Consider the following 23,807-nt stretch of genomic DNA (forward strand, 5'->3'; position numbering starts at 1 on the left):
GGGTGTTGGGTTGTTTCCACTTTCGGACTATTATGAGTAATGTTGTTATAACTATTCAAGTACAAGTTTTTATGTGGACGTCTGTTTTCATTTCCTTTGGGTCTACACTTAGGACTGGAATTGCTACGTCATTTGGTAACTTGATGTTTAACTTTCTGAGTAATTGCCAACTTTTTCCAAAGCAGCTGCAATATTTTACATTCCAAATATGAGGATTCCAGTTTTTCTATCCTCTTGTCAACACTTGCTAAATTCTGTTATTTTTTTAAACTTTATTATAAACATTTTAGTGGGTGTGAAGTGCCATCTTATTGTGGTTTTGATTTGCATTTCCCTAATAACTAACGATGATCAGGATCTTTAAACATGTTTACTGTCACTTGTATATCTTCTTTGGAGAAATGTCTCTTTAAATATTTTGTCCATTTTTAAATTGGGTTATTAGTCTTTTTCTGTTGAGTCATAATCTTTATATGTTTTAGAAACTAGACCTTTATTAGATTTATGATTTATTAATGTTTTTTTCTCATAGTAGGGGTTGTTTTTTTGGGGGGGGAGTTTTCATGTGCATTTTAAAAAATTAAAGTTCGGTTGATTTACAGTGTTTCAATTGTACAGCAAAGTGACTCATTTGTTTTTATTTTCTTGATAGTGTCCTTTGCAGCACAAAAATTTTTATTTCCATGGAGCCAATGTAATTTTTAAATTGCTTGCTCCTTTGATGTCATATTCAAGGTCACACATATTTACCCCTTCATTTCCTCATGAGTTTTATAGTTTTAGCTCTTGCATTTAAGTTTATGATCCATTTTGAGTTGATTTTTGTACATGGTTTGAAACAGGAGTCAAAATTCACTCTTTTACATTCGTATATCCAGGACTGTCTATTGAGGAGATTATTCTTATCTCATTGAATAGTCTTGGCACCCTTGTAAAAATCAGCTGACCATAGATATGGATTTATATCAGGAATCTCAGTTCTGTTTCATTGATCTCTGTTTGTCGTTATGCCAGTACCACACCGTCATGATTAATATAAATTTGTAGTAATTTTTGAAATCAGTATGATTCCTTCAAGTTTGCTCTTCTTTTTAAAGATTATTTCAGCTAACCAGGGTCCCTTGCATTTTCATGTTAATTTTAGGGTCGGTTTGAGAATTTCTGAAAAACAGCAGCAGCAACAAAAAGGCTATCGGAATTTGATAGAAATTGCATTGAACCTGTAGATCAATTTGAAGAGTTTTGGTGTCGTAACAAAATTTATTCTTTTCGATGCCTTTATTAAATTGTATTTTGGGTGCCTTTTATTTCACTTTCTTGCCGAATGACTTTGGCTCAAATCTTCAGAACAATATTGAATAGAAGTGGCAAAATGTAGATGTGATAATCTTTTTCCTGATCTTAGGGGAAAACTTCATTCTTTACTGTAATATCTGATGTTAGCTGTGGATTTTTCACCTTTGTGAAGGAAGTTTTTTACTATTCCTATTTTGTTGAGTGTTTTTATCATGAATGGGGTTGAATTTTGTCAAACACTTTTTCTGCATCTATCAAAATGTGTGATTTCTTCCCTTTATTATTATTAGTATTATATTGATTGATTTTCATATGTTGAAATGTTTCTTAGATACATGTCACTTGGACATGGTGTATAATTCTTTTTACATGCCATTGGATTTGGTTTGGCAGTATTTCTAAGGATCCATGTTCATAAGGAAATATTTTGTGTATAATTTTATTTTCTTGTAATATTTTTGTCTAGTTTTGCTGTCAGGGTAATATGGAACTCATAGAATGGGTTGGCAAGTGTTCTCTTCTATTTTTTGACAGATTTATGAAGCGTCAGTGAAGCATTCTTTAAATATTTGGTGATATTTACCAGAGAAGCCATTTGGCCAAGCAGTTTTCTTTGTGGGAGGAATTTTTATTACTGATTTAATTTCTTAACTTGTTATGATTCTATTCAGATTTTTGATTTTTTCTTGAGTCAATTTTGATAGTTTGTGGCTTTCTAGATATTTGTTAATTTCATTTAGATTATCTAAATAGAATCTTGTTTATAGTATTACCTTATAAAGCACTCTGTAAGACGTTAATATCCTTCTTTCATTCTTAGCTTTAGTACTTTGAGTATTGTCTTTTGTTTTTTATTCCCTTGGTTAGTCAAGCTAAAGTTTTGTCAATTTTGTTAACTGTTTCAAAGAACCAGCTATATTGTTTTCCACAAATGTATCAAAATATCAACTATTTGGGTATGTTAGTATTGCTACAACATACCAGATTTTATTTAATCATTATTATATAATTTATCAAGTATAAATCTGAAGTTGCTCTAATTTACATGTTTTTATCAAAGAACAAAATTAATTTTTGTGTTTAATCTTTTTATTTATTCTTGTTTGAACCTTCTTATGATGAATTGGTAACTTTTAATTATTTTAGCTAACATAAATGAAACCTTTATATATTATTTCTCCTTGTTTCATATTGAGTGAAAAATATTTGTCCGAGTCTGCCTTATGAATTTCTGTCAATTCAAAGACAATAATCCTTTTTCATATATTGTTAAATTATTAAATTTGTCATGTATGATTAGCTATTGTATATCATGTTAATTTTGTAATGTTTAATATGCTTTGAAAATATTTAAATTCTTTAATAGATAGGGAGTTTAACTTGATATGTTAGTTTTCTGGTTGAATGTTTTGATGAACACATGCTATTAGAATTTTTATATGGCAACACGAATTAGTCACTTAGGCAGAAATTGTAAAGAGAATCAGTTTATTTGAATCAATGTTTTAAGTGTGTTTCATATGAAATTCTATGCACAGGCTATTTCTTAGTGATGACTTTATCACTCAAGTGTACTTCCTCATTCCATCATTCCTTAAATTTGTGTGTATTAAAACCTATTATGTGTGGGACCCATTGCTAGGTGTCACATGTACAGTGACTGTAAAGTAGGTATGGTCCTTGCCCTTGTGAGACCTGCGTTGTATTGAGGAATTGATGTTGGAGATCTATGAAAAGTGTTGTTAACATTAAACTTTGGGAAATTGTGTTGCTGCATTTCATATGTTGATTTGTTATTAGAACAACTTTCTGTAATCTCTGTGTAGTTTCAATCTAAATTTATTTTTTAAAGACTTCTTTGAGTTATCTAAAAAGATTTATTAAATTGTTTTATCTTGTGATTTTGTTTTTTATCACAAGTATGGTTTTTATATAGAATAGAAGCTGTTCCTTATCTTGCCATTGATCTACACTTTGGTTTTTTCCAACAGCTTTTAAATTATTTCTTTAGAATATTAGATATATTCAGATATTCAAAGAGCCAGGCCATTTCTCCACTACAAACACATGCATATATTCACCGTTAGTTTAGATTTTCTTTGATGTTATTGCCCTTTTTTAAAAATTTAAATAATTCCTTAGTTACAAATAGAATACTACTAGTATTTTAATATTGGTTATTAAATTGGAAAAATTACATATTTTTATAATAGCCAGTCTTCCTAATATGGAATATAAACTATGTTGTTTATTTAAACTTTTTTTATGTTCCAGTAATATTTTGTACCATTCCTCCAATTTTTTTAAACCAGATATAATTATTAACTGTGTTCCTACATGGTTTATATTTTTGTGAATATAAAGATATGTCTTCTTTGATATATTTTCATTTCATTGGTGCTGACAGTATTGTTTGCTCTTTTTTAAAAATCATGATAGATAATTTATATAACTTCCAAACTCTCATCAGTCATTTTGATTTTGAAATGGGGATTTTCTACACAAGCTGCTGTGCTATGTATAAATAATTTTACTCATTTTTCTTCATGTATCATATTCTTCACGGTGAAACTAATTAAATTGGACTGTATCACAAGGTCAATTGTACCATACTGTTGTATTTTAAAAAATCTTGGAAATTAGGGTGAATCTTTATTAAAGTTGTCTTGAAAGCATTGACTAGAGGAATCACATAGAGAATGTCTGTTAAAAGTATTAATGTATTTATCATCCCAGAATGTCATCTATTAAGATGGCTTCCCATTCTCTTAGTTCTCTGTCAAACACCCTTTCAGAGAAACTCCACCTAAACTTTGTCTCCCTTTCCCATTTATTCTCTCAGTCCTTTCTTACTTTCTTATATACTTTAGCCTATATCTGTCTTCTGACTCTCACTTTGTCTTCTCCCCTACCTGTGCAATAAAGGGCAGCATAGTTAAAATATTTTATTTTATTTTATTTTACGTTTTAAAACGGGATGTATCTCAGTAGAGGCTCTCAGAGAGAAGGCATCGGGGAGTAAAAATGGAGGTAACCCAAACCTGTATAATTTTCATCTTTTTTATGTCACGTATTTATTTTATTTTCAAGAAAATTATAAACATGAGAAGACGTCAGGCATCCTTATGTTTAAAATGTTCAATCAATGAGTATAATCTTAACTTTTCTTTCAAGAATATATACTCGTATGGATAGTCTACATTTCTATACCCTATTACTTTTATTTCTGTTTTCATTTTGAAAAATGCATGCGTATAGAATGGTGGATAAGCCTACAGGTATGTTGTTAATTAATGATTGTGAGGAAAACATCTGTGTAACCTCTGCTAAGGTCACAGATCAACGTCCAGCATCTCTGATGTTCTCCCTGTACCCCTCCTGTACAAAACTTCGTGCTTCCCAATATCCTGACCTCTGAGATACTAATTTCCATGCTTTTCTTTTTAATTGTAGCTGTAGTATTACATGTGTATGCATCCCTAAAGATGATACTTCTGTTTTGCATGTTTATAAATTGAAATGATATTGCATTAATATTTGTGTATTGTTGCCCTTGTTAAACTTTGTTATTTTCATCTGTGTTGTTGCTTTCTTTCATTCAGTGTTTTTGAGTTTCATCTACATTGCTGTACCATTCGCTGCATTGCTGTTCCTTTTTTATCCTTTCTTCTGTTGAAAGACGTTTAGTTTATTTCCAGTTTTTGGTTATGTCGAACAATGCTCTTGGAAACATCCTTGTACATATATTCTGTATGAGTTTCTCTGAGGTATACTTACCAATAGAACTGATAGGTATATGGTATGCGTATTGTTGACTTTATTAAATAATACCAAATTATTTTCCAAAGTTATTTATCAATTTCCAATGCCATAGCAGTGTAGGAATGTTCTAGTTGCTCCATTTTCTTTCTACCAGTGATATCACTAGACTTTTAAATTATTGGCAGTCTACATAGGACTTAAGTGTATCTAATTATGATTTTAATTTGAATTTTCCTGTCTGCTATGAACTTGAATTTTTTTCACCTGCTTTTGGGCATTTTGATTTCTACTTTTGCTAATTAACTATTTGTGTCTTTTTTTCAGTTTTCTAATGAGTCACATATTTTTTTCTTGTTGATTTGTAAGAGTTCTTTGTTTAATGTGAATAATAGCCTGAAATCAGTTGTATATGTAGCTAATATTCTCTTACACTTATGCCTTGTATTTTTAATCTGTTGATTATTTATTATTGCCTTTTGATGAACAAAAGTTTTTTTGCAAGCTTTTTATATGTTATTTAAGAGTCTCTACCCTGAGGTTGTGCAGATATTCATCCATATTCTCTTCTCAACATTTTTGAATTTTGACTTTCACATTAGGTTTTCAATCTACCTCATATTTGGTTTTTTTGTGTTATTTGTTTTGTGATGTCTACTTTTCTTTTCTGTTTGATTACTTTTGACTCTACTGATTATTCTTCTTGGAAAATTATTTCTGGCCATTCCATGAATCTGAAGATACAGATGACTTCTTCTGAAGTACATTGCTTTTGCTTCTGCCAGGAACATAGAGTTCTACTGATATGGTACAAACTTAAAAAATACTCATGACTTAAAGAGTTCCATGGACTTTGCAATGAAGAAAATGTAATCTACAAATTCAAGTGTAGACCAGCCAAAGCCACAGGGATGAGATTTTTTTGTGTTTTCTTTTTAGTGTACACTCAACATAGAGAAAATTTCACTACACTTCTTTGAGTTCTTTTAAAGGTTTTGTTGAAGTGGTTTACATTTCTGTTTATTTCTGGTTTATATTTACTCTCAGGCTGTAGCACTTTTCTATGTAAACTTAATGTGAATTTTATAATTTAATTGGGAGTTAAGAGGTTTAACTTTTTTGTGCCATAGGTCCTTTGAAGTCCATTGAAACTTATACTCTGTTTTGAGAATATATTTTTAAGGTATTATAAAAAGTACAGAATTATTTGAAAATGAAGTAAAATATTTTTCCTATCCAAGTTCATTGACCCCTTACATTCTGTCCATTGACCTCAAGTTAAGAATTCCTGAGACTGGAATTCAGCTTATTATTGTGTGTCTTCAAACATCATTAGACCCAGCCCAAGTTTTCTAGGAATTGCAAATGACCTTTGTGTAAGTGTCACTTTTATACTCTGGTGCTCCAATGAAAACTCGAGGTTCCTACTCTGCTTTGATTTTTGTCCTAGTGTTTTCTATCTTGTTCACTTTTTCTCTCACGTGTATATATATGATGAACATAATTAAAAGATATATGTCTTCATGATATATGGGAAAATTGATTTGTTAAACCTGACATGCCACTCCAAGAAATATGAGTACTATACCCCATTATTTTATATTGAATCTTATTTTATATGAGAGAAATTTTTCTGGCTTAACAATTTTAACCCCTTCCTGAATTCTGTTTCCTCCCAAATTGGGAGATAATGTGCCTTAGGATATATTCCTCAAAAAATGTCCTGCTGAATATAAATTATGTTATGCTTAAGGAAAAAAATGATTCCAAGGTAAAATAAAACTGGGAAATTGTATATAATTTATCTTTTTCTTGGAAATTTTTTGATGAGCATTAACATATTGAAAGCCCTAAAATGTTCTGCAATGAAAACACCTCCTTAAACCATGTTATTTGATCATAGAATCTCTTTTCTTAGCATACTTATTAGGGTATCACTGGATTAATTTTTTTATTTTAACTTTTTATTTTATATTGGAGTATAGTTAATTAACAATGTGTTAGTTTCAGGTGTACAGCAAAGTTATTCAGTTATACATATATATGAATTATAACTTGTGAACAGAATTTGAAGAGTGCTAGTGCAGTTGAAAAGACTTTGTAACTAGTTAAGAAGTTTGAATCTTCATTCCCTCAGTTACTAACGTTGTGAACCTGGTTTTGTAAACTAATATGTTGAAGTTGATTATCATGTACGTGTTCAATATATATTAGCCGATCTCATTTTATTGGGATCTTTCCATCTTCATTGGCTTAGTAAGTTATGGTACATTCATACAAGATGCTATGAGACTCTATTTCATGAGATATTACATGCTTTTAGTTATAAAATTCACCATTATTTTATAAGCTCCTAAGAAATAAGAAACAATCACTTAAACTAGGACCTACTGTGGATTTTAAGATGCATCCTGATTTAATTGATCTTAATATGTTAAAAAATATTCTAAAAATTGATGAAACATGGTTTTAAAACTAATGAGGAAGTTCTTTGTGTCCTGAGAGTGAGGTTTATATGGATATATTTATCTCTCTCTATATATATTTTATATGTATGCCATATGTATGTGTGTATGTTTCACATATGTATGTGTATGCCTATACATACATGTATATATATTATGTATATACAATATATATTTGAAATTTTCTCATAGGTATGAAGTACCTGGAAGTACACACAAGAAAATTATAACATTAGCCATCTGCTGAGAGGAAAACTGGTTTAATGTAGATGATAAGTGGCATGGAGACTTTTCAAATCACTAATGCATTCATTTTTTTTCAATCTTTCAACTATATTGTACGAAATTCTGTTGATTTTTTTTTGTTTTGCCAATTTTATCTTTTTAATTCATCTTTAAAAAAAAACTATCTCTTAGCTGTATTTTCAATTACAATTCTATTTCTCCTGTGTCAGTATCTGAATTGTACAAGTATTTGATTATGGAAACCCTTTTCTTTCAATACTTTGAACATTCTACAAAACTGCTACATTGCAGACTCCCCAAATCATTGGTTAGGGCACTGAATGTGGTGATTGGGGTGATCAAGACCTAGGCATACTTTGGAAGTTTCTGTCTAATCTGAAGGGTGGAGTAAGTAGAAATAAAGTTCAAAGAGAATACTGAGGTCTAAATTATGGAAAAAGTTCTCATTATCATCATCGAGTCTCAATGAAGGGACCAGAGATGGGGTCTGAAGTTGTGATTAGAATACAAAAAGTCCAGCAACTTGGTAAAGTAGGGCATTTGCCTCCAATGTCACTTAATGGTTGATGCTGGTATTTGTGATCATTTCCCTCTGTGGTGCCGAATGGGTCTGGGTGGCTTATCAGGCAGATATTTATGTACCCTTTTAGAATTATTTCCTTCCCATGCACATTTATATTTTAAATTTTTTCTACCAATGTGTTAAGTATATAACTTATATGCAATTAATCACTTAATATCTGAACATATTTCTGTTTTGAATACATTAAAAAGGCTTTCTTACAAAGTGTTTTCATTTTTAACACATACGTTTTTTGACTTTGAATTATTTCTTGACATGTTTGTCTTTTGGAAATGTACTTTGAAATTTTCAAGTACTTTTGAATTAATTTTATGTGCCTAATTTATCGTTGTAGAAAAATTTGTTAAAGTTTTCTTTGTGTTAAAAAGTGCATTTTTACAAAAAATATGTTGTATTATTATACACATGTAAATATTTATTAATTATAGCTTTAATTGTAAAATAATAACTCAGTACTATTTAGCTTAAGTTCTAGATTCCTTTATGATTTGGTTATATCAAGTTCTCTTTCTCAGGGAAAAAGTTTATATAGTTTATAATTTTTTCTGTTATCATTTTTGCATGACTGTCCTTTTTGATAGATTTAAATCATTCATAATAGTTACTTTAATATCACTATCTTTTATCATTTTTATCCTTTTTCAACAGTTACCATTTCTTTTACGATCTGCATATTTTTCCTATGAATATACTTTTGCCTCATTTTTATTTTTAGTGGGGTTTTGGTACATAAATATCTTATTTGTAATGATTATTAAATATTAGCATAAGCTATTCCAGGAGCATTTAATCTTTATTTATTTATATCTGTATAATCTATCAAAATATTTTAATGCTATTAGAGTAAAATGATCTATTTTTTATTTTATAATTTACATAAAGTGAAATGCTGGTGTTTAATAATTTAATGCATTTTGATAAATCTGTACATCACTCTGTTCTAGATAGAAAATATTTTCATCACCCCCAGAAAGTTTCTCACCTACCATAGGCAACCACTATTTTGATATTTATTACAAGAGTTTAGTTTTGTCTTTTTTTTAACCTCATAATAATGGAATTATACAATATCCTTTTTTTTTCTGATTAATTTTGCTCCATGTGCTTTTGAGTTTCACCAATGTTACTCCATGTATTAGTAGCTCATTATTTTTTACTGCTCAGCATTATACTGTTACATAACTACTCAATATTTTTTCAAATTTATTATTCTGGAGAAGTACATTTAGATTTCCAGTTTATGCTGTTCTGATTGAAGCTATCACAAATGTTCTTGGATAAAAGCTTAGTTGAGTGGAATTGCTGCATTGTAGAGTAAATGTATTTACTTTTGTTTGAGAATTTTTAAACACTTCAGAGATTATAAAATGAAATATAACCCCTCGTCTGTATATTCCCTCTTTCCAAGAGTAACCAATCCTAACAGTTTTTTGACATATGTATTTGACATATGCATCTACAGATATCAATGTCTATATCTCTTTTTAAAAAACAAAAAGTGATGACAAAACTTACAAATCTGTGTCTTGCTGTTTTTCACTTAACAGTGTACCTTGGACTGCCTTCTATATTGGCACATAATAATATATCTGTTTGTTGTTTGCGTTTATTTATTTTTACTTTTCCAGCTTTATTGAGGTATAATTGAAGTATAACATTGTGTAAGTTTAGCTGTACAATATGATGATTTGATATATGTATATGTTGTGAAATGTTTATACCACAATAAGGTCATTGAACACATCCTTTACTTCACATAATTACCATTTTGTTGTTATGGTAAAAACATTTAAAATCTATTCTTATTGCAGTTTTCAAGTATACAATACAGTATAGTTAAGTATAGTCATCGTGTTGTGCATTGGATCCCCTGAAGTTTTTCCTCTTGTAACTGGACGTTTGTTCCCTTTAACCAACATCTCCTCATTTACCCCACCCCTCAACCCCTGGCAACGACTCGTCAACTCTGTGTTTCTATGAGTTAAGCTTTTATAGATACCACAGATGAGATCATATAGTATTTATATTTCTTTGATTTATTTCACATAGCATAATGCCCTCAAGGTCTGTCCATCCTGCAGATAGCAGGATTTCCGTCCTTTTTAGGCTGAACAATGTCCAGTTGTATGTGTATTTAATCATTTCTGGAGGACAACTTTGCCAGCAAAGAAGCTGAGGTCCTCTGCAGAGCAGGCCACTGGGAAGCATGGTCACTGCTGCATGACTGATATTGGTAGCCTCTGCCATCCTTCCTTGTGCCAAGTCATTGTTACACTTCTCAGCTTTGCTGATGTCTGGGTGGGATGAAACCAAAGAGGGTCCTTTGTGCAGTGCCCCAAAAGGGTGGGGAAGCTGATTGCTAACCCTTTCCCTGTGAGAGGAACTACTTCAGACCAGAGAGTTCCCTCTTGGCTCTGAGCAGTGTCGACCCAGAGGGTGGGACAATGCAGGGAAAATGAAGCTGTCTTCCTTCTCTTTTTTGTGGTTACTCTCTTTTTTAATTTTTGTTCCACCATGTTGCTGAAGTTTCTTAAGTGGACTCTTGAGCTCTCCCAGAGCTGTTTTTGTTTGTGGATAGCTGTCTAATAGGTGGTATTTGTTGGCGGATGGAGGCTAGGGTCTCCTGTGCCACCGTTTTCGTGATGTCACTCTGGATGATCTCTCTGCTTTTAACAGCACCGTGCTATTTTGAATACAGTCTTGTGGGAGTTAAGCCAATTGAAAAACACAGAAAACACCTGAAGGTATTCTACTGTGGGTTTTGTTTAATATCAACATTGTAGTTGCTTTTTCAAGGACAACACTTTCACAACATAGTTTTGTACATCATTTTGCTTATTTTAAAAATGTGTATTAATTGCTCACTGAAATTTTTGTTTTCTTTTAAAAAGACAGTGCCACATCACAAGCTTTGGTTCGATTCGGTGCCACTAAGGAAGCTGTTAAGATCATTCATGAAAATAAAATGACAGATACTGAAGGTGAGGACTGAATCTAAATTGTATGGTAACCTATGTAAACTATGTTTATATTCATTCATTAGTTTGATGCCAATGTTATATTTTTATTAAGAAATATACCTTGTGTCATTAATAGTTAACAGAGTAATGATACATAATATTAAGAATATAATATTTCAATATACTTTATTAACAGCATATTGTTAATTAAAGTTTGATTCATAAGAATTGTTTACAGTTTCAGAAATATATGAATTATTATTATTTTTTGGCTGCATCAGTTCTTAGTTGCAGGATCTCTCATTGCTGTGTGTTGGCTCTTCATTGAGGGCTTCTCTCTAGTTGTGGCGCGTGGTCTCCAGAGCGCATGGGCTCTGTAGTTGCAGCGCATGGGTGTAGTTGCTCTGTGGGATGTGGGATCTTAGTTCTCTGGCCAGAGCTCGAACCAGCATCCCCTGGATTGCAAGACAGATTCTTAACCACTGGACCACCAGGGAAGCCCCTGTATGAATTTTTAAAATAGACATTTACTTTATCCTTCATGCCAAGACCAGCAGGTGCTGGAAGCTTTTCAGTTCATTGAGGATGTGTTTCTTAGAAGAAAAAGAATAAGGACTAATGCTTTTGAGGTGCGCAATCCAGAATTTAAAATTGTTCATTGAGAACATTAGCTCAGAAAGTGTTTCTTGTATCCTATGTGGAAAGAAGTAGAAAGAGATGATGAAGTGTATACATTTTATGATAGGATTTCATATTTGTTTCTTCTCAGATCATTCTGGTGGAGAACTCCATATTTATGAAAATATTTAATCCTAATTTTGGTAAATTTCTGCTCTGAAGATTGTCAGTTTGACAGGATAAAATTGGTATAAGTTACCATTCTGATTATTTATTTCTGTTCAGTAGAAATCTTGAATAGAATTTGAATTTTCTGGCTTAGAGTTTATTGCTTATAGTTAGTTATGGGCCATAGTTAGTTTTGGACAAATTTTTTAAAATTTCGAATTATTGATTTATTAACCAATTAATTCAATACACTGGAATATACACGTGCTATTAGGGTACAGAGATATTTAAGAAATGATTCTTACGATCTAAATGTAAGGCCAGACACTATAAAACTAATAAAGGAAAATATAGGCAGAACACTCAATGACATACATCAAAGCAAGTTCCTTTTTGACCCACCTCCTAGAATAATGGAAATAAAAACAAAAGTAAACAAATGGGACCTAATGAAAAGCTTTTGCACAGCAAAGGAAACCGTAAACAAGACAAGAAGACAACCCTCAGAATGGGAGAACATTTTTGCCAACGAAACACTGACAAAGGATTAATCTCCAAAATATACAAGCAGCTCATGCAGCTCAATATCAAAAAAACAAACAAACCAGTCCAAAAATGGCCAGAAGACCTAAATAGACATTTCTCCAAAGAAGACATACAGATGGCTAACAAACACATGAAAAGATGCTCAACATCACTAATTATTAGAGAAATGTAAATCAAAGCCACAATGAGGTATCACCTTATACCGGTCAGAATGGCTATCATCAAAAAATCTAGAAACAATAATGCTGGAGAGGGTGTGGAGAAAAGGGAACCCTTCTGCACTGTTGGTGGGAATGTAAAGTGATACAGTCACTATGGAAAACAGTATGGAGGTTCCTTAAAAAATTAAAAATAGTACTACTCTATAACCCAACAATGCCACTACTGGGCATATACCCAGAGAAAACCATAATTCAGAACGATACATGGGGACTTCTCTGGTGGCGCAGTAGTTGAGAATCTACCTGTCAATGCAGGGGACACAGGTTTGAGCCCAGGTCTGGGAAAATCCCACATGCCACGGACCAACTTAGCCCGTGCACCACAACTACTGAGCCAGCACTCTGGAGCCTGCCAGCCACGACTGCTCAGCCCAAGTGCTGCAACAAGAGAAGCCACTGCAATGAGAAGCCCGCGTACCACAACGAAGAGTAGCCCCTGCTGCCACAACCAGAGAAAGCCCATGAGCAGCAACGAAGAACCAGTGCAGACAATAAATAAATAAATAAATAAATAAATAAATAAATAATAGAAAAAAACAAAAGCAGAAAAACAAAGATACATGTACCACAGTGTTCACTGCAGCCCTATTTACAATAGCCAGGACGTGGAAGCAACCTAAATGCCCATCAACAGATGAATAGGTAAAGAAGATGTGGCACATACATGCAATGGAACATTATTCAGCCATCAAAAGGAATGAAATTGAGTTATTTGTAGTGAGATGGGTGGAACTAGAGTCTGTCATACAGAGTGAAGTAAACCAAAAAGAGAAAAACAAATACGGTATGCTAACACACATATATTGAATGTAAAAAAATGGTACCGATGAACCTAGTGGCAGGGGAAGAATAAAGAAGCAGATGTAGAGAACAGACTTGAGGACACTGATGGGGGTGGGGGAAGGGGAAGCTGGAATGAAGTGAGAGAGTAGCATTGACATGTATACACTACCAAATGTGAACTAGATAGCTAGTGTGAAGCTGCTGCATAACATAGGGAGATCAACTCCATGCTTAGTGATGACCTAGAGGGGTGGGATAGGGAGGCTCAAAAGGGAGGGGATATGGGGATATATGCATAAATACAGCTGATTCTCTTTGTTGTACAGCAGAAACTGGCACAACAGTGTAAAGCAATTATACTCCAATAAAGATCTGAGAAAAAAAAATGATTCTTATATGGAGTGTATAATCTTGCAAGCCAAATAAAATATAATTATATACCAATTAGTACAACGCAATAGAAAAGAATGGTTGTATAGAGTAACAACAAAGATTACCAAATTATTTAAAAAGTTCTGCAGCTAATTCCAGTGTGTGACCATGGGGTTTTCTCATCACAAAGCCATTCTTGGACACCAGCTGCATGTCCTGCAATTCAGCTCCATTCTGACATCATCTACCCAGAAATAGTGTCAGATCCCATAGGTTAAGACCTTAGTCATACAAGTCTGCCCCTCGCCCTACTGCAGATGCCAGTCAAGAGCCCACTTTATCACCTGTGCTTTTGACCAACCACTATAGATTGGTGGTTCCATTTGTCACCCCTCCCTGCCTTGGTTTTGATTAATTTGCTAGAGTCACTCACAGAACTCAGAGAAGCATTTTACTTAGTAGATTTCTGGTTTATTATGAAAGGATGTAATTTAGGAACAGCCAGATGGAAGAGGTGCACAAGGCAAGACATGGAGGAAGGGAACAGAGCTTCTGTGTTCTCTTGGAGTGTGCCAGTCTCCCCAAATCTCCGTGTGTTCGCCCAGAAACTCTCTGATCCCTGTCCTTTTGAGTTTATATGGAGTCTTCATTACATAGGCAAGATTGATTAAATCATTGGCCCTCGACTATTTATTCATCCTCCAGGCCCTCTCCCCTCCCCAGAGGTCAGAGATCGGTTGGGGGTGGGACTGAAAGGTCCAACTCTGTAATCATAAGATTGTTCCTGAGTCCCCATCCTTAGGTGGGGTCCAAAAGTCACCTCATTAACATAACAAAGGACATTTAATTGCTCTTGTTGGTTAAGAAATTACAGGGGTTTTAGGAGCTCTGTGCCAGAAACAAATGAAGACCAAACATATATTGCTTATTCTAAATGACAATATCCTAGTAGTGTATGACAAATGAATACTGTGGGACAAGAAGTATCTTTAGTGATCTGAGTAACACCAATTTGTAAGGCCTCTAAGAATTAAGAGAATTGTTAATGGATAAGGACAGATTTGAACTGAATCTTGAAAGATATATTTGTATATGAAAAGTGAGGAGGGAATTTAAGCAGGAACCAATGAGTCAAATAATGTGATGAAATAATACAAAATATGGGAAAAATAGGTTACTTTGACTATAACAGGGAAGTTTCCAAAATTTAAAGACAATTGGTTAAAATAAAGTTAGAAATGATTGAGCTGCAGTCAAGAAGCAGTTTGAATTTCAGGCTCAAAAGTGTGAACTTCATTATTGCTCAGTCTCTGGTCCTACGTAGATTTGATTGCAGATATTATATTACCAGTTTCTTTGCTTTAAAGTATGAGTCTGAGTGTGCTATGCAGAATTATTTGGTTACAGGAGGAAATAGGAAAACTATTGACCTAAACAAAAAAGCTGCTGGATAGTTCTCCAGAAAAGATAGGTTTATTTGGGATCAGCAGTTTGGGGTTGCAACTACAGTGAGACATGTGCAAGTTCCCCCAAGGCAAGAGAAGGAGAACTCTTTTATATAAGGGAAAAGAAAGTTGGGGGGGGCTATAGTAAACAAGGAGCCCATGGCTCTTCATTGGCTGAGTTCTTTCCAGGAAAGTAGAGGAGTCTTTCTTCTTCCTGCTGGGCTCTGTTATCATTGCAGGATATGAGAGCTCTCCCTGCTGGTCTCCTGGCTCTAACTGAGTTTACTGTTTATTAAGTTTTATAAAAATGATTATCTTATTATGGTCTGCATGTATGATAATAAGGGTTTGATGTATGAAGGATCAATGGATGTGAAAGATAGGAATTAAGGAGACATTACAAAGGAATTAAGATTTGGCTAAACCAACTGGGGATATTGAATAGGAACTTGAAAAGGAGGATTCCACACTGATCTACCTGTTGCAAACTTTGATAATGGGAACAGAGAAGAAAGAAAGGAAAGGAGGTTGAGTGGAATGAAGATGAGTTTAGTTTTACAAATACTGGCTTTGGGAATGGATTTGGTCCTACCTCTTGCACACTGTCCTTGACAAAGTCCAAATGTTTAATACCAAATATATTGGAGAGGGGCCTGTAACTGAAAATTTTATCTTGGTATGTCTTTACCCTGTCATCATTCTTTCATGTGCTAAGTAGTTCGTGATTATCGACTCCATGCCAGGCACCATTCTCACTCCTTGGAATGTATCAGATCCCTCCCACCTCCGTCTGCACATCTCCCTAATCTTTTCCAGCTTTATATCTGATCATACAAAAGTGCTCATTTTCCTCTGTAGCCTTTCTGGCTTTGACATTTTAGTTTACTGATGTCATGAATTTATTTCCTTGTTTGTGGTGTATCAGCTTCTCAAAGGGTACATTCTAATTTTAATTCTCTTCCTCCCATTCTGCATAGAATCTAAGAAGTCCCACCTTCCCTTCCCTACATTCAGTACTAGGCTTGGTCTCTAAGAAGGATAGGTTTTGGAAGATTTGTACATTTGGCAAGGAGTTCAGTGTAAAATTAAGTCTAAAGATGTTTACTTGGGAGTCAAGCACTCAGAGATGACTAAGGGAGAGAATATAAAGGGGAAAGATTATTTCCTACCAAGTAGTCATGATTAAGGAATATAAGGAGAAATAGGCAATGAGGAGATGAAAAAAAAGCTATTAAAGAAGAACACTTTAAATAAGTGTTTTCTACTATATTCTGTATGATGAGTTAAAAGAGCAGGAGAATGGCACGAGGTTACTGAATTCTGTCACTAGGGAATGGTTGGTGGTCTTTTTGTCAAACAAATTTGTTGAGGTAAAATTAAAGTACAATAAAATCCACTCACTTTAAATATACAGGTCAGTGACTTTTGACAAGTGTACACATCCATTTAACCACCATCTTAAACAGGATGTAGATACTGTTTTCCACTGATATGATTTTAGTTTTACCGTTTTAAGATTTTAAATAAGTGGAATCATCCCATTTGTGCTCTTTTGTGTCCAGTTTCTTTTAAAGACTCAGAAAGAGGTCTGTGAGATTCATCCATGTTGTTGAATATATTAGTAGTTTCAGTGTTGAATATGTTAGTAGTTCGTTCATTTTATTACTCAGTAGTATTCCCCTTGCATGAGTGCTGTATAGTTGATTTATTCAACCATGGATGGAAATTTGGGATTTTCCAAGTTGGGGCTATTATAAATAAAGCTGTGATGAATATTTACACACAAGTCTTTTTATGGACGTATTTTTATTTATCTTGGGTAAATACATAGAAGTAGAATGCTGAGTCATGTGAGAAGTGTATGTTTAACTTTTGTAAGAAGCTGCCAAACTATTTTACAAAAGTCATTTACAGTTCCACCAGCAATATATATTATAGTTGTTTTATATCCTTACTAATATTGGCTTTGCCAATCTTTTAAATTTTAGGCATTCTAGTGATTGTGAAGTTGTACTGCACTATGAATTAAATTTGCTTTTCTTCTGATGATTAATGATGCTGAGCATCTTTTTACATGCTTATTAGTCATTTGTGTGTTGTCTTTTGGAAGAGTCCAAGTCTTATACCTGTTTTTTATCAGGTTGTCTTCCTGTACAGTAAGTTGTAAATTTTCTCCACAAACTCCAGATGCAAATCATTTGTTGGATATATATCTATTTCCTCCTACTCTCTTTCTTGTCTTTTCATTTATTGTAATATCTTTTTGAAGCAAGCTGATTATTTTGATTTTGATGAAGTCAAGTTATTTTTTTAATGTCTCTCTCTCTCCCTTCCTTCCTACTTTCCTGCCTGCCTGCCTGTATTTTAAAGATATTTTTCAATTATGTCCTCATCTATATTGTTTCTGATGAGAAATGCAGCAGTTATTCATATCCATGTGCCCTATATGTAATGTGTCCCTTTGTTATCTGGCTGCTTTAAAAACTTCCTCTTTAATTGGTTTTCAGCAGTTTGACTATTATGTTCCCAGACATAGTTCTCTTTATATTTTAATTGTATGAGATTTGTTGAGCTTCTTGGATGTGTGAGTTGATGTTTTTCATCAAGTTTGAAATTTTTTGGCTGTTATTTCTGCAAATATTTTTCACTCCAGATTTTGCTCTCTCCTCCTTATAGAACCTCAATTTCACATGTGTTAGACTGTTTTGATTTTTTTTATTACAATTCTTTGAGGATCTGTTCTTTTTTTTTTCATTTTTATTTCTGTTCTTCAGATTGGATAAGTTCTATCAGTTAATCTGCCCATTCATTCTTTTCTTTCTTTTTTTTTTTTTTGCCCATTCGTTCTTTATGCAGGGAAGGTCACTTTCTCTTCCTCCCTCCCCCCACCCCTTAGTGTATAACAACTAGAAGCAGCTTTGTTTTTCATTTAAAAAGTTAAAGGTACTTTCTGTTCATCACACAGAGGCTTTGCAAGGAGAAGAAATTATTTCTAAACTTTTGGAAATTATTCTACATTTTGGAAAGAGAATCAAGATGTTAAAAGGGATAATTGAATGTGAAAAGGAAATTTGTGTTGAGATGTTTTTTACTCAGTGTGTTGAGTTCAGATAAAGGAACCATGCAGTAATTGGGGTGATGTAAAGGAAGTACATATTAAAAGCGGGAAAGAAGGAAGAATGGTAGTGATAAAATCCTAAATTATTGGGCCTGTGTGAATAAATTATGTAAGGATCAAAATCATCGAGTGAGGAGAGTTGACAGTTAATGAACGTAAACCTCCATTTGCCCACACAATCAGGCCGTCCATATTTTTTCTCAAATGGAAGTTTCATGTTGCAGTCTCAACAAACCTCAACTCTGGACTAGGTCCAGGAGGATCTTACTCGTATGCATTGATTCTGAGCAAAGAAGTTGGAGTTGGGCAGATTTTTAGAGAGAGTAAGTGTCCTATCTGAGCTTAATTCTTGAAATACTCACCCTGATCCTTTGTGTACAGGCTTCATGAGGAAGAGGTCTATCAATTTATGTTTGACTAAAACCGTTAATTCATTGTATCATGGAATTTTATGCGAAAATGATCTTATATAACACCCTGCCAACTAGTTCATTTATTCAATGAATATGCTAGTTCATTTATTCATTTATTCAGAGGATGAGTAGATTTAGCTTAAAAAGCACAGTTGCTTATCAGTCAAGTTGAAAAATGAGTGACCATGGACACCTAGCTTAGTGACCTAAGTGTATGTATAATGTGGGTAAATTAAAAAGTGGAAAGGAAAGTTTTAACTTATATGTGCATGTATTAGAATAAAGCAGTGATAAGAACTCCTGAATTGTTCTTTCTTGTACTGCTTGTGATGCTGTGTCTCTTATAGGCTTTTGGTGCAAAATATAACTTCACAGTATGTCATTTTCCCCGCTTTGCCACATGTAAAATGTTAATCCTAAACAATGGGGTGCTCTGGAATTTAATTAATACTCATATAGTAGGTTGAGAATGGCACATGTAGAAAAGTGTTAAATGAGTCACTGCTATCCTTGTTTTCTCTACATTTAATGAAGCAAAAAAAAAAAAATGCTTTGAGTATAAAGACAACTGCCTGGTTGTTAAATCTATATTAAAACCTTATTTCTAGAGGGAAGGGCAACATGCCTTTATGAGGATAGTTGGATGAGAGATCAATATGTAATTTTTACCAGCTTGTTTTTGGTCCTTTGACTGTTACAGAGATGAAAATATATATCTATCTGTATACGAACTAAAGAGGAAAAATGGAATATAACACAAAAATATTCATACCATGTATCTGTGTTCAGCATGGTCAAAGCAAAGCAAGAATATCAGCACTGATATCTTGAAGGAATATTTGAATTTCAAAAACAAGTGATATGTGAAACTTTTGAGGTACCCTGAAATATATTTTTAGAACCACTTCTCTTTATTTTGCCACATTTTTAAAAATATAAAAACAACCTTCAAGGCAGTGCTTACACTCCAAAGCCAGAGAGATACAGTTCAAGTCCCAGATCTCCCACTTCCCAGCTCTGTGGAATATGACACTTTATATAACTTCTCTAAGCTTTGATTTCCTCATATGTAAAATCAAGAGAATAACCCCATTTCATAAGATTTTTGTGAGGATTAAATAAAATGTGACATCAAAAGTACTTAGCATAGTCCCATGTTTGGCACATATTTTTAGCACTCAAAAATGTTAATATATGTATTTTTTATATGGGCTATTATTTTATATATGGGATATGAATATATATGGGATAGAGTAAAAACATTTATAAATGAAACATATGCCATTTTGACAGATTACATTTTTGGAGGAGGATATTATAGATTTTATTTAAAGATATTTAAATGAAGTTTAGATGAAGCTATCTAAAATATTTACCATCTGTATGTGTTGACATTGAAACAAAAGGCACAGACTGGAGGCAACAGCATTACTTCTGTGTTCTTCAAGGTCAACTGAAATGAGAACATCAGGCTGTTCTCATTGAGGCACGGAACCTATTTTGTGTCTTGCATTTAAGATCAGTGATTGCAGCTGTAATCTAGCCCAATAGAGTCCTTAGAGGCAAAAGGACTGCAAGTAAGCACTTTGATGGAGTTTCATGGACAACTTTGCTGTGCTTCTGCAACCTTCAGTTGATTTGGGACATGCCAGGATTAGAATCACTGAGGCACATCAGACTGAGTGGATTTTATGATGAGTACAACTTGAATGCCATAGTGAGAACATCAATCACTCTTCGCATGAGACTTCAATTTTCAGAAATGGAAGATAGAAAATGAGGTTATTATGAGGATGATGGGGACTTGCTTTTTTTTTTTTTCTGCAAGAGAAACCATGTTGGATTTAAGGAAGCACTTCTTCAATGCGTGAGTGGTTGGATATTATTTACATTGGAACATGTGGAGTCTCTTTGAGGGGAGAGTTTAAAATACATGTCAAAGTCATTTTTTTAAGTGATTCAGGATCTATTTAGAAACAAATGGATTAACTGGTTTTCTGCCTTTTTTTCTTTCTTTTTTCATGATGCTATGGAACACTTTAACTTTTTAACTTTCTTGAAGTTTTATTCTTCCCTCTTAGATTTATTTTTATTTGTTACATTTTAAGTTATAAATGATCATTTTGTTTTAGTTTTCAGATTATTTGAAGGTTCATTCTAGAATTCTCTGACATTTACCAATCTTTCGATTAAAGAACGTTTGAGTGTTAGTACTAGTAAAGCAGAATACTTTTTGTACGTTTTGAACATTAAGGTTTACTATTCTCTATGTAACTCCGTCTGCTTTATCTGTAGGGGTGAATAAAGGCATTTACTTTAGCTACCCATGCCGACGTAAAAGCTGTGCTTTAGTAAACATCCCAAAACCATGTGTCAACAAAATGATTTCACACATTGAAGATGTGGAGTCTAAAATAAAGGACCATCTGCAACAGGTAAGTGATAGTTAACATTCTAATATTTTTGTAAGTTCTGTAGGGCCTGTAAGGGTCTGTTACTTAAAGAACCAGGAAGTTATAATTTTTTTTAATGATTCTTGGACTGCTGTATAGAATCTTTGCTCAGCTGAGTAATTTACTAATCTAGACATGTTTTTGATAGTGTCATTTCAGAAGGGTGAAATGACCTTATTAAATAGATTTTTTTCCTTACCTGTTTGTTCTTTATCCACAGGCAATCATGCTAAGTAGTAATTTCCATAAGCCAACTTGACTAGTAAATTAAATAGTATTTACATCCATTTTAGGGACACCAAACTGATTAGATGATTAGATGAGTAAATTTGTGTATAAAAGGACAGAATGCCCTTTTTAATGAGTTATTTTGTTCTAAAGAAATATTTAAGAGGTCTGTTAAAAGAGAATATAATGATTCTTTCTTTGTCTTTTTAACCTGATAAATTTTTCCTTTATTATTATGAAGGGAATTCAATCTTGAAATCTCTGTAACTTTCAGCTGTTTTCAAAGGATGATTTAGGAATGATAAAAAACCTTCTCATACCATTTATTAAAATATGATGTTTCTAAGCAGTTAATGCACATCTGTACTGCCCAGGCAGGAAGATAAGCTTGTCAGAGATTTGTGCTATTTCTCTTCCTTCACCACTGCTACTGGATCTGTCTCTGAGAGAGTTCTGATGACCCCTCATCAAGCCCATCATCTAGGCAACATCTAGGGTGTTGTTTCCTTCCAGAGGCATTAGAATGCAGTCTTTAAGATCATAGCCCTTAGAGCCACATATTCTGTGAACTTGATGGGAATGGTGATAATGATATTGTATTAAAGTGCTAGTATATGATATGCACTCAATATTTATTACCTATATACGTTGTTATTTCTACAATATTATTTATATCATTCTATATTAGTATTATATTTATCATTGTTGCTTTTTTGTTTCCCCAAATCAGAATAACCCCTTCAAAAAGTGCTTCACAGGTCACAGGTCTAATGGTGGCCTGGGCCTTGAAGAATATATTAAATAGGTAGAAGAGAATTAATATTAATTAATATGATATGCTGTATACTTCATATGTGTTTTAATTAACAATTATGCATGTTGTTAAAAATGAAAATAGATTCATAGGTGTTTTAATAAACAATTATAGTAACTATAATAATAGCTATTATAAGCCATAGTAATAACTCAAAATTATTGTTGAATGGTTATTCTTATGTCTAACTGACAGATGGGAAAATAATAATTTAACATAATTGAGAATCTTGTTCAAGGTCACAAGACAGAATTGAGATTTGAACATGCTCCTTCTTTTATCAAAGCCCATGTTCTACACCCAATCCCACTTGGGATTCTGAGCTGTGAATGAACTGTTAAAAACTATGGTTAATGGGCCAGCTAAAATATTACCTTAGATAAAGTAGTTCACAAAATTAGCTAAGATATTTTGTAGCTTATCTTCAGGAAGATTGAAAAACCAGCCTTTTTGTGTAAATATATTATGTAAATGAGCCAGCTGCCCGTTAGTTTGTCCATCCACTCATAGATGTTTAACTGCAATTTTGAATCTTGAAAAGAAAGTTCTTTAGAGTTACGGTGAACATTTTATCCATATTTATTTTTGCAAAGAATGAGAAAACATTGAAAAATGATGGAAATAATCACTTGGATAACTTCCTATACAAAAAAGAGATTTTATTTTATTTTTTTTCCACCTTGTTCTCCCAGACTGCCTAGAATAGAGATAGTTTTATTTAATTTGGAATGATCTCTTATTAAATTGAAAATTTCTTCTTCATTTAATCAATACAAGTCATTAAGATGCTACCATGATTTAAAAGAATGGCTTAGAAAGTCTTTAGAAATCATTCTTCAAAATATAAAGAACATGTTGTACAAAAATAACTTAATCATTAATAACAATGAAGCTAATATTTAGTAAATGCTTACTGTATATCATAGGCTATATTAAACAATATGCATGATTTTATTGAATTTTTATGGAAACTTTGTGAGGTAGAAACTGCCATCATCCCCAATTATGGATGAGGAAAATGATTCCAGACGTTGATTTCTCCTTTCTCCCGGAGCCAGCATCCAGACTGGGTGTGTCTGAGACCTAAAAACATCCTATTCACCACTCTACTGAGTCATCTCTATACCTGAGAGAATTTCAGCTGTGAGGATCCAATAACAGGAATGTTCAAATGCTTATAATTGGAAACCTTTTCTTTGCTCACACAATTTTGTATCAGTTTTTAATTCTGAAACCTAATGTTTGGTCATCTAACCCTCTTGATCTACTTTGAGTTCTCTCATTCTTTTAATTCTATTTCATTTGAAACTTCAAATCTG

The 23,807-nt window shown here is 33.1% G+C and overlaps 1 protein-coding gene across 1 annotated transcript in view; it reads left to right on the forward strand.

Annotated features, from left to right (window-relative positions):
• The first annotated feature begins 4,555 nt into the window (after positions 1-4,555).
• Positions 4,556-23,807, forward strand: part of CCDC178 (coiled-coil domain containing 178) — a 384,972-nt gene continuing 365,720 nt past the window's right edge. The window contains exons 1-3 of the mRNA XM_057698204.1: positions 4,556-4,574; positions 11,241-11,330; positions 21,289-21,428. Coding sequence (XP_057554187.1) covers positions 4,556-4,574; positions 11,241-11,330; positions 21,289-21,428 — 249 coding nt within the window. The remainder of the gene's footprint in view (positions 4,575-11,240; positions 11,331-21,288; positions 21,429-23,807) is intronic.

Source organism: Hippopotamus amphibius, chromosome 11, assembly GCF_030028045.1.
Source record: "Hippopotamus amphibius kiboko isolate mHipAmp2 chromosome 11, mHipAmp2.hap2, whole genome shotgun sequence".
In the NCBI taxonomy this organism is placed as follows: domain Eukaryota; kingdom Metazoa; phylum Chordata; class Mammalia; order Artiodactyla; family Hippopotamidae; genus Hippopotamus; species Hippopotamus amphibius.